A 12297-nucleotide genomic window follows, 5' to 3' on the forward strand; every position below is an offset into this window, starting at 1 on the left:
TTTGGCTATTTAAACAATCTATGGCTTCTCTCTCTCTCTCTCTCTTTATGTGTGTGTGTGTGTGTGTTATTGGTTTTCTTTGTTACTATATTACATATTTTTGTATTTTTATATTGCAAATCATGCTGTGATCCTCAGATGAAGGGTGGTATCCATACTATAGATAGATAGTATGGATTATACATGTAAATATTTAAATATAAGTAAGTAAATATTTACTGTCACAAGAGAACCCTGTTCTGGGCCTGGGTGGTCATAGTTACTTCCAGCCAAGTTGGGGAATAGCATCTTGGACAGCAACTGAAAAGCAGGGGTTATATTTCAAGCTAGGCCCAGCCTATTGATCACTATTCTGGGGCAGGCTGAGGCCTACTGTGATCTAGTTGAGATTCCTGCATTGCAGGGTTGGACTAGATGAACCTCGGGATCCCTTCCAACTTAGCAATTCTATGGTTCTATTTTATTGTTAGCAGTATTCCTTCCCACTGGGAAATAACATATATAACTAGTATCAGTATAGGAAACCAACATTTATCTCCCTTTCCTCTCACTGTGCTTTTCATTTTTTCATGTGCTCTTTTCCCAACAGCTTCAGGCAGCTTCATCTTCCTCCACCCCATCATCAGAGGTTAAAGCCTTCTGGAGCCTGCTCTGCAAGAAACAGACTTTGGGCCTCAGGACTGGAGATTTGACACCCACTGTGTTAAACTATTTGTTTGGTTTTTGCAATATTTATTACAGACGGTTTCAGAATTCAAAGACACTTCTTTAAATATATACTTCCTTGGAACCTGTTTACAGTTTTCACCAAACAAAGCTTTTATGTCTATTCAAACTGTTTTATTATATTGCAATTATCACTTTTTATTTTATAGAAAAGCCCTCAAGTGGTGGATGATAGGCTGGTTATTTGTTAAAGTAAGCATCTGGCAGGTACATCCCTGCCAATACACATTTTTAATCAGATTTTTTTAAAAAAACAACAACACTTTTTTGTTTCCATTTCCATTTGCAAGCCTGTCACCATTCCTGTGTTGGGAGCTTCAAAATCAGCTCCAGCTACGCCATGTTTCCAAAGCACAAAGAATAGCAGTCCTCCCCCCTCATCCCAACAAACCTACCACTATCATATACTACACATGGGTCAAGGGCCTAACTAAGAAATCAAAGCAAATTTAATCCCCACTGCAATGTCATTTCATAATTCTAGATCTGCCTCTGACTTGCAAGATCCCATACTGGAAAATAGCTGGGATCTTCAAAGCAATAGTGAGTTACGGGGGAACCTACAAATTGCATAGTAATATAATCAGACTTCATGCAAGAGGCAAGACTCAAAAAGACACAGACAGGATGGAGATTAATGTGAATTCTATTATCTTTGAAGAGGGTTGAGAGCTAATCTGCCCCAACAGCAATAGTCATGTTATCATGTTAAAACAGAAGCTACTGCCCTGCCAACACCAAACATTCTGGAGCTTTCCCTCTGGCAAATAAGATGCCTATCATCCACAAACTTCATATGTGGACCAAGATGGTCTTGGTCCAGCCAGTTTTAATTGAGCTTAGAGTTATATTTCATTATTATCACAGAGTACAATTCTGTTTCACTTTTGTTCATATTTCTTTCATGCCAGGACTCCAATTTACGATACTGTGCAAAATAATACAGCTGCATTTATATACGCACCAGTAAGCTAGAAAGAAGGCAGACATTATTGATTTAAATTCCTTGCACAATGAGTAAGGAAAGGATGAAAACAATTTATTTTAGTTATTTGTGCATGTGGTGAGCTTACACAAAGCCCAGCTCCACGAGACACAGAGGGAAGTGGGGGCCAAAACTGATATTAAAACTTTCTGCATTGATTTTTAAATAAAACATGTTTTAACAGCTTAATAACAAAATATTTTTATTAGTAGAATGAGCTCTAAATTTCATAAGATAATACTGAGAACAAATTAAAATGACTTATGAAGAAAACCATGGAGAAAAAATAACATAAAACCAAAACAAAGCCATGGAGTATGGCAAAATCGCTCACCAGAGCATGGGTGAACAGTTAAAGCAATTGCTTATTTGCCTGTGGGCGAGAAGAATCCTAGCCATTAAAGAATGAAAAGACATTAGTTCTTCCAGTGCATCTCCATATCAATTTGGGACCGCCCCATAATGTACATTCACTGGGGATTTGTCAGATCTGATTTAAAATACTCTTAGTGATGAGTATCTACAACCTTAACAACAGTGAAATCCAATGCATGACTACCCATGATTTAAATGAGACTTACTCTCAGGTAACTGTGTGCAGGACTGGAAATTTGTTTCACACAGAGATGCCTCTAATATGTTAACCTAATATTAGTTCTGTTTTATTATATTGCAATTATCCCCTCAATTTTATTCTTATGAAATTTCTCATTCTTATTGAGGTTATGTTTCACCTCAATTTCATTCTTTTATTACTGGATTTCTCCTTGTAAAAGCTTAAGCACTGCATATTCTATATATAATTCTGCCATTCAAAAGGTTGAACAAACTTCTAATCAGGCCTTACCCTAGTAGGATCTGTTTCCAGTCAGTTCAATTTTGCAAATACACATCTATATATTCCATCTAGTTTATCTACATATTCTAGTAGGGAAAAACCCGCACAACTCCAAAATTAACCAAAATAATAATGGGCCTTTTGGTGGATGAGTTTACGTAATTCCTTTTGCTAAAGATAAACTGTTATCAGCAAGACAAACTTGGAACCATATAGCTCAAAGCCATTTCAAATGAAACATCTCTTGATGCACACAGTAGTGAAGAGAATAGTGTACTGGGTATAGACCGAAGAGCCTTTGGTTTGAATCGCTGCTCAACCATAGAATCAGAACTACAGTTGAAAGGGACTCAGAGTCATCTAGACCAACCACCTGCAATACAGGAATCTCAAAAGCATCCATGGCAAACCTCTGTTTAAAGAGATAATATGCTCTAAGATCACTGCAATAAGTGATACCTCGGGTTAATTTGTTCTGGAGGTCTGTTCTTAACCTGAAGCACCACTTTAGCTAATGGGGCCTCCTGCTGCTGCACTGCCAAAGCACAATTTTTGTTCTCATCCTGAAGCAAAGTTCTTAACCCGAGGTACTATTTCTGGGTTAGCGGGGTCTGTAACCTGAAACGTATGTAACCTGAAGCATATGTAACCCGAGGTACCACTGTACAGTTAATAACAGAGAGATAAAGAAACAGAAGCAACACCACAAACCACATTGGTAGTGGAATTAAAAAAACAAAATGTCTGGTGAAGAGGAATGTCTTCATTCACTGCTTTCCTGAAGGCTAAAAGAGTGAGCTAACCTGGCTTCTCAATGGAGGGAGTTCCCTCTACTAACAATAAGTTCCAACCAACCTTCAAAGGGACATGGAACAAGGCCTCTTTATGTTGAACTTAGTTGGGAGAAGAGGTCCTTCAAATATCTTGGTCCCAAACCATTTTGGGCTTTCTAGGTTATAACCAGAACTTTGAATTGTGCCTGGATACAAACAGGAAGCCATTGCAATTCACATAATACGGAAGTAATATATTCCACAAAGCTGAACCCAGCACTCGGCACCAGCTGTAGTTTCTGAACTTCTTTATGGGCAGCCTCACATCGAGTACACTGCAGTAATCTAATCTGAATGCAATCACGGTATGTGTAAAAGTAGTCAGATCTGCCAAAGTATTTATTTATGCCCTCCTAAAACTTAAATACTTGTGTCTTCAGCTTCAAGTGGAAAAACACTGTTCGCAAGACCATCCCAGAAATAAGAGGCAAAGGAATCTGCTTAAGCTTTTGTTAATGCTGTGTAGGGAAGACATTTAAATAAACACTAGTAACTCAAGTTCCATGGGTTCCTAAGCTTAGGCTGCCTCCATTTTTATGGTTTTCTCGCAGTCTGGGTTGAGTTTCATTTGGGTTTGAGAGGTTGAAGGTTGTTATTTTTGGCTCTCCTCTTATTTTGGACAAAGACCTCAATTTCTACACATTTTATTTCTTACAAAGAAGTTTGCAATTACAGTGTAATATGTCCTTTCTAGTATAGATATGGGAGATATAACACAAGTATGTAATAAAACAAAGACAAATCCTCAGAGCTTGCAGAATGTCTGGAAAATGGCTGGTGGGGAAGCCCTCCCATGAGTCCTTAGTTTCAATTATGTGATCTCCCTGGAGCCAGCACTACTAAAAGTTTGTGAATGTATGTGCACACAGCACCTGACACTAACATTGCAAGTAACTAATGCAGCCACCAAATAAATACATGTACTATAGTTTATTTACTACCATACACACTATTTTAGTTAATCTGTGCAGTTTATAGCAAATCCATGTTTCTGGGCTTCAGAATACATGCTGTACTAACGCTGCCATCTGCAATTATTTATGGAGTTGATTAAGCACAGACTGTTCATGCAAGGTTACTCTTCTAGCGACAGGCTAGAGTAGACAATGGAATGACTGCCAAGTACGTTTATATGGGTCAAGAAACAGTCCTACAATCTATAGCTTCGCATAATTTACATATAGTGCCTAAAATGTCTGCCAGAGCCATTCAGCTTACAGTGTGCCTGTCAGTAAGTGTAGCAGCTGCCGATTTGATTAAAGCTTTATGTGCAAGTTACCACCCAATTTAAAAAAACCTATGAGGCTGCCCTCTTTTCTGCACCCCAACTTTTCATTTTCAGTGTGAACACAGCTTATTTGGCAGAACTTCAGCCTGACAATATTAGCCCGCATGCAGTTTCACACAGTGCTCACTCTTAATATTCCCCCCTTGATATACTGAAAGCCTCCTTTTCTCATTTCCTTTCAATTCCCATGAATTCTAGAAAATAATACCAAGCAATCATTACCTAGCTGCGAACATAACAAGTGTGACTTACGTCACATTGAACAGTACAGGCTGAACGTCAACAATGTAAAAAAAGAGGCAGAGATCACAAGAAAGAGAAAGTCATAAGCAGCCCAATGTAAAATACCACATTATATTTACACCTGTGGAATAACATCCCAAATATAGATGCATCATGGCTATGAGCCAAGGAATATGCATTATTCAAAAGCTAGTTTAACAAAAAACAGTTTCTTCATTTGTTTTATCTTTGTTGGTGAAATGATAAAGAATTCCCTGTCAGAGCTCAGTAAGCTCTCTTTCACAAAGTCATACAGGCATGGAGACACCATCACCAATTAAGGCACTGTTACAGAGTTACATATCAGCAATAGAATTCCACAGGGGCAATCACATCTACAAAACAGCCATATAATGAAACCATTTCTGTCAACAGGGTCATCAACCAGAACATAATATCCATGCAGCACCATGCCCAGATGTCTTCCACTCTGAACTTCTCCCTGCCCCAGGATTATCTTCTGCATTGAGCTCTGGAGAGAGAGAGATTAGTTTTTAACCCTTTCCTTTGACTTTCTTGCCAATATGCGAAAATATTGTTTTCCACATTTGGAATCTTCAATTTTTGCAACAAGACACTGCTTTTGCACTGGAAACATCCAGTGATTGCTAATGGATCAAAGGAAAGCATGCTATATACAGTTCCGCCGGAAAACTGTGGGCTTCAATGAAAAAATGTAATATCATATCATTTTTAAATCATACACACACACACACACACACACACACACACACACACACACACCCCTCTGTTAGTAAAATCAACAATATTTGAATAATACTGCATTTCCCAACCCATTACAACAATATTTAGTTCATTTATGCTTTCTAAATGCCCAGGTAATCTATCCAAATATTTATTTTTGGTACAACTACCCAATCAGCTATACCTGACCTGTGCAGGTAGTCACCAAATTCAGATTTCTTGCTAGATACTCAAGAATTTGAATGAATTGGAACTCTGTGTAATGCTCACTTATATCAACCATTGCCTTTTGATGGGCTGGAGTATTTAGGAATTTGGATCTAAAAACAAATTAACAAAATAAGATGGACAGACTGTTGCCCCAAATTAACCTTAAATCTTATTCGTTAGCAGACATTAGATTTCTCTCGCTAGCACATCTAACATAAATGGTTGACCTCAGTTAGTGATTTGCATGAAATTGCCCAAATTATCTATTTTTGTAAATAATGTGGGGTTTTTTTTGTTAAAATTGTTGACAACCCCCTTCAAAATAGGTAGGGCAGATTAAAAAAATAAAATCAAATGACTATACCTTTAATTATTGACAGGAATTTGTGGTCTACAATCAGAACTTATTAGTTCCTGAAGTTTGAAATGAAGCCCAAACTGGCCTCCACAAGAGGCACTAACAAATCCTTGGCATTTCCAGTTAAAAGGAGACTTTTAACAGGTGCAGAAAAACCTCTGCATATGCTCCATAGAGCCACTGCCAGTCAGAGCAAACAACACTGGGCTAGACTGGATACTACCTTCTACTTGGTCAATATTCATAATTCATACAGGCCATGATCCAGTCCCTCTGCTTAAGAAGGGCAGAGCGCTGGAAGTTAGTGAGTGAGAGGTGTCTCCAAAATAGAAGAACAGGGAGGAATGGCCTGGCTCATTCCTACTTCAAACTAGAACACTTAAAACATGAATCACTTTTTTTGTGTCCGCTAATGAAGTCTTCCTCATGGAATCTTGAAGTAGAAGCAAAAAGTTGCTCCATCTGATCTGAGTCAGTGGATGCACTCAAAGAAGAGAGGAATAATGATAGTGGGCTAGCCAATTCTATTCTACAAACTCTCTTCTGATGAGACTTGTTTGCTTCCAGTCTTCCACATATAGAAAGGCTGAGTCCTGGCTACAATATTTTAATAATATGTGATGAGTTAGAAGAGGAATAAGTGCATACAGAAAAATGCATACACTGAAAACTAATAGGGGTATATTAAAGAGCATGGCATAAGGAAGAACATGAACACATGAAAAACTGAAATAAAAGGGTGCTGGTGTTGTCATATTCTTACATACCTTAACTCATATATGCGTGTGTGTGCACGTATATGCATGTGTGTATACACATCTTATCAGAAGGTGGAAAGTGGCATATATGTGAATGAATCTTACAAAACCTTCCCCTGCTTGAGGAAAATTATGTGTGCCACAAACTAGTCAGCATGCCTTATAGCAGTGATGGGGAACTTCTGACCTGTGGGCCTAAATAGGGGTCATTTTAGCCAGAAGGCCATTTTCCTGCCTACCTGCCACCTGATCAGCAGCACTTGTTAAGTTCTTTGCCTTTAGCCGTATGTTTTGATTTCAAACTGCAAGGGCAAAGGAAAATGTGCCACCTGACAGAATGGCCCACAGGGGTTAGACAACCTTAGCAGCCATTCTGCCTGCTGGAAACAGTTCCCCACCCATGCCTCATAGTGTCACACTTTGTTATTATATCTTCTTACTGCTACAGACTAACATAGTTCTCTGCACCTTATCACTGGTTATGGCTTACTTCAATCTAGTCTTCATTTCACACCTGTTTTATACTTCTGCACTGGCTATTAAATAGTAACCTGAAATGAAGCAACAGAAAAAGCACAATATTAAACACAATTGCTGACAATTGTTCAAATTTAAATTTTTTTCCAAGTTTACTCTATGTGTAGGACAAGCACTTACAATTAGTTTGAATGAAGTTGCTTGAGAAAATTTAATTCTACCATTTCCTCTGTAATTTGTCACTGCATTATTCAGATAACTGTGTATGCCCTTACTACAGCAATTCCCACCCTGGTGCCCTTCAGATGTTTTGAATGACAGCTCCGTCTACTGTCACTTGGCAGCAGCCATTAATATCAGGCTACAACAGGGGAAGGAAAAGAAAGGATGCTGGGCCACAACCAATTCTGCTGAGAAGCCAGGCTCTGTCCTCCATTGACAGTCATTACATTACAGCCATTACATCAGGCTGCAGCAAAAGCAAGAGAAGGAATGCAGATCCATTCCTTTGTTATACCTGAGAGCAGCAATTTCTTAACACATTCGCTCGCCATCTAGTTATTAGAACAACTTGTAACTAAAAACTTGTAATTTGCTTATTTTCTCCCCACTTCCATTCCATTTTCATTTTGTGTCATGTATTTCTAGACTGTAAGCCTGACAGCACAGGTTGACTTTTTCAGTCAACTATGGAGTACCCACATCTAAAACAATGTTAAGCTTCTGCCCTTTGAAACCTGTTCAGGGAATGTGATCTGTCATTTTACAAATTTAGTTGTAATTTTAAAGTTTATGACATACACAAGGCAAGGTGATATACCTTACTGAAGAACAGATAGGAATATTCATCAGGTCAGATCGATCCAATGAGAAGATAGAGAGGGAGATCACATCCCTATGGTCACACTAGTCTTGGTGAAGAGGTTGAAATACCAGAGCTATGACAGGGCTCAACAGCACCAGTTGCTTCTCAGTACTAATAAAAACAACATTAAAAAAAATACAGTGGCCAAATTGGGGAGGGGGAGTACAGGTTACCACCATTGGTCTTATTCCTGAGAAGAGACTGTGCAGTGCAATCAGCTATCAACAACAAAAAGTGCAATTGTGAATCTTATTGACCAAGAGAACAGTTGTGAGCAAAATAGGAAGAAGCTACCAACCAGCTCTGTTAACTTTGTGCCATACTACTGAGCACTACTGTACAGAGCTAGGGATCAGAATCTATTTTGTCTCCAGAGGAAACTGATAATGCTAGATCAATAAAAAGCCTTTCCATAGTTCTACTCACAGTCTGGAATCCAGCTGCAGGAGAAATCCCAGTTTGTCATATTCTGAAAGACAAAAGCAGGAGAGTTCAGGTAATTAAGGCAATACAACTTTTCATCATCAGGTGTCCTACAAGAGAGCAGAAACTTTTTAAAAAGATAATTTTTTGTGAAGGGCACAAAAGTTTAGAAACTGGATATGACAGCATGGTTAATAAATCAAGAAGTTCTTGTTAAATGTACCATCAGATGAATAATTTCTGGTTTCTTAATTTCTAAAGTCAGAACTAAATAGACTATTTTACATAAAGAACCTAGAAAAAAGAAAAAAGATGCACTTGCATTTTCTATATACACACATACTTCTTTCAACTTGATCCTGAACGCGAGTTGTCATGCAAATTTTCTGAAGCATGATCATTCATCTTCTAACTGATTATTTTGTAACTCCTGCCACAATTAAATACAGAGCCTGCATTTACTTGGGGAGGACCTTCAAAATAGGTTTCCCTATAGAAACAGCGCAAGACACCCCAGAATAATTGTTTTTTGATTGGGTATTGATATATTTCCACATGCTGTAGTCTGTATAAAGCATAGCCAAGAACTACATTTAACCCTTGCATTTTTACTCAAAAGGGTATAGCAGAAGGGAGTATCAACAACCTCCCATCCTGTTCCATTTGGCAGTCTCAAGTCTTACAGAGGTTTCAATCCAAATTGCATTCCTGCCTAGCAAAGGAGGAACAGTAGCAGCCCTGCTTCCAGCTGCTTCAAGTGCTGATGTGCAAAATTTACAGGCTGCATTTACACCTTCTCATCAAGTCAAATAAACTTTCAAATGAATTCCGTCACCTCACCATACCCCAGCAAAAACACAACATTCTTTTAAAAAGACAAGATAATAATGTCACATTTTCAAGCCAACAATACTGCATTTTGAGAAACAGCATTTTAATTACAAGACATACTATATAATTAAACTTTCCTTTAGGAAGGTTACTGAGAAGACAAATCATTAACACTGAGTGAGTGCAAATCTGAAAGCAAGTGTTATATACTTTCCCTGATCCATATTATCTACACATTTGGGCTGCAAGAGGTAAAATCATGCAGGAAACAATTGAATAAATCCCATGATGCCTAATCGGTTGCCAACAATTTGATTTTAATTAATTTTATAATGAAATGTTTTTAGAATGTTTTTAGAATTTGACTGTTTGACTATTTGACTGTTGTTAGCCGCCCTGAGCCCGGCTTCGGCTGGGGAGGGCGGGATATAAATAAAATTTATTATTATTATTATTATTATTATTATTATTATTATTATTATTATGATCAACACAAAGTCTGCAACAGGCAAAAAGTTCCAAGGAATATAAATGAAATACGGCTTAAGACTGGAAGCTCTGAACACTCTAAAATTCCAGTGCCTTCAACTAAAGATTAAGCATTGTGGATTTGCTAGGTATCTCCTGAGCAATGATACTCATAACAGGCACCAGTCACTTTGGGTGGGGATCTACACGGGTGGATATCTCAGTCATTTGTTGCAATAGCATACAAAATCTTGTGGGCATCAATATAAATTTGATGCAAACAACCAATTGTCATACATTATGCAAATTGAATTTTAAGCTTCCTTCAGACCTATTAAACCCAACAGACCCCTAGTGACCCTTTACTGTGGCAATACAATCTACCCTTGTTACTTATTGAAGAGCCATACTCTGATTCTCTGAACTGCAGAAAAGGCATGTTCTTGTGTTGCCACCCTCTGGACTTCGCATGGAGGAAGCACATGAAGAAGGGTCTCAGATGATGATTGAACAGTCCAGGTCAGTTTATACGGGGAGAGGTGGTGCTTGAGGTATTGAAGTGCTGGGCTGTTTAAGGCTTTATAGGTCAAAAGCAGCACTTTGAATTGGACCTGGAAACTAGCTTACAAGCAACAGTCAGGCCAGGATCAGTCTAATATGCTCAAACATATTATTGCCCCAGTGAGCAACCTGGCTGCCGAATTCTGCACCAGCTGAAGTTTCCAAACCATCTTCAGAGGCAGCACCACATATAATGTGTTGCAGTAATCTAACTTAGAGGTTACCAGAGTAATTAACAACAGAAGTTAGGCTCTCACTGTGCAGATAGGGGCACAGCTGGGCCATGCCACCAAAGCCAATTTAGCATCAAGCAACAGCAAAGGTTCCAAGAGTATCTCCAAGCTACATACCCACTCTTTCAAAGGGAGAGCAACCCCATCAGGAGCAGGCAACCTCCCACTAACAGTGGTTCAGTCTTATCTGCATTGAGCTTCAATTTGTTGGCTGTCATCCAGTCCATTACCAAGGAAAGACAATGGTAAAGGAGAAGTAGAGCTGTGTGTCATCAGTGTATTATTGACAACAGACTCCAAAGCTCCAGATGAACCCACTCAAAAGTTTCATGTAAATGTTAAACAGCATGGGATATAAAATGAACCCTGAGGAACCCCACAATGAAGCCTCCATGGGGTCAAAGAGCACTCCTCAAGCATCACCTTCTGGAAAAGACTGTCCAAGTAGGACTGGAACCAATGAAAAGGAATGCCACCCACCGCCTACTCTGATAGCTGCTCCAGAAGAAATCAAGAAGAATGACCAAGGACATATTTTTCCTGTCTCTCTCCCAACAAAGGTCTTTATAAAGGGTGACCAAAGCAAGTTTCTGTGCCAAAACCGGGCCAAAACCCCAACTGAAATTGATCTAGAAAATCAGTTTCCTCCAAGAGCACTTGGATCTGGTCCATGACCACCTACTCAAGAACCTTGCCCAAGATGGGGAGATAGGCAACTGGCCAATAATTGCTTAGATTTTTCTAATCCAATGAGGGCTTCTTAAGGAGTAGTCTTACCACTTCTATCTTTAAAAAAGTATCTCAAAATGTCTATTACTGATACACATATGTGTGGTGCAATTCTCATAAGAGCGTACAGAGGAAGGTGGGAGATCCACATTCACAAGCTGAAGATTCTTCAGACTCATAACTGAAAAAGAAACTCATATATATAGAAAATTTGAATAATCAGTTCTCAGATTGATTTATAAGAAAGTAAATTATATCATACATATTCAACAATAATTAATGTTGTGCTTGCATGATAATATATACTTTGTAGCCTAAAAGGCCATCCAAATTTGCCATTGATAGTCAAGTACAGGCATAGGCAAACTCAGCCCTCCAGATGTTTTGGGACTACAACTCTCATCACCCCTCGCTAACAAGACCAGTGGTCAGGGATGATGGGAGTTGTAGTTCCAAAACATCTGGAGAGCCGAGTTTGCCTATGCCTGGAAAAGTAGATACTGCAAATATTTCGAATTTCAAGTATAGGGGTAATAAAAAAGAGGTAAAAATGTTTTATTCCATGCATCAAAAACTGAGAAATTTCACACTTTTTAAAAAAAATTATAGGTAAGTATTAAGAAAGAACAATTCAAACAAATATGCTAATGAGTGCATCAATCTTAACAAAGGTTTGGGACCTGTTGCTATTCTGGATATCATAGAGAAAGCTACACCTGAAATAAAG

The 12297-nt window shown here is 38.5% G+C and overlaps 1 protein-coding gene across 13 annotated transcripts in view; it reads right to left on the reverse strand.

Annotated features, from left to right (window-relative positions):
- ST3GAL3 (ST3 beta-galactoside alpha-2,3-sialyltransferase 3) overlaps window positions 1-12297 on the reverse strand; it is a 188463-nt gene that overhangs the window by 112556 nt on the left and 63610 nt on the right. For 10 of the 13 annotated variants that reach the window (XR_003707254.2, XM_077928801.1, XM_028733756.2 and 7 more), the window contains one exon: window positions 8752-8794. The exons of 1 other annotated variant lie outside the window; for it this stretch is intronic. Coding sequence is in view for 11 of the 12 variants with exons in the window: in XM_077928801.1 (XP_077784927.1) it covers window positions 8752-8794 (43 nt within the window). In the remaining variant the exon portion in view is untranslated. Of the gene's footprint in view, window positions 1-7473; window positions 7535-8751; window positions 8795-12297 lie in introns of all 13 variants that reach the window. 2 more of the 13 variants (XM_028733758.2, XM_077928805.1) reach the window with 1 other exon arrangement.

The sequence above is a fragment of the Podarcis muralis genome, chromosome 5 (assembly GCF_964188315.1).
Source record: "Podarcis muralis chromosome 5, rPodMur119.hap1.1, whole genome shotgun sequence".
NCBI classification, from domain to species: Eukaryota; Metazoa; Chordata; class Lepidosauria; order Squamata; family Lacertidae; genus Podarcis; species Podarcis muralis.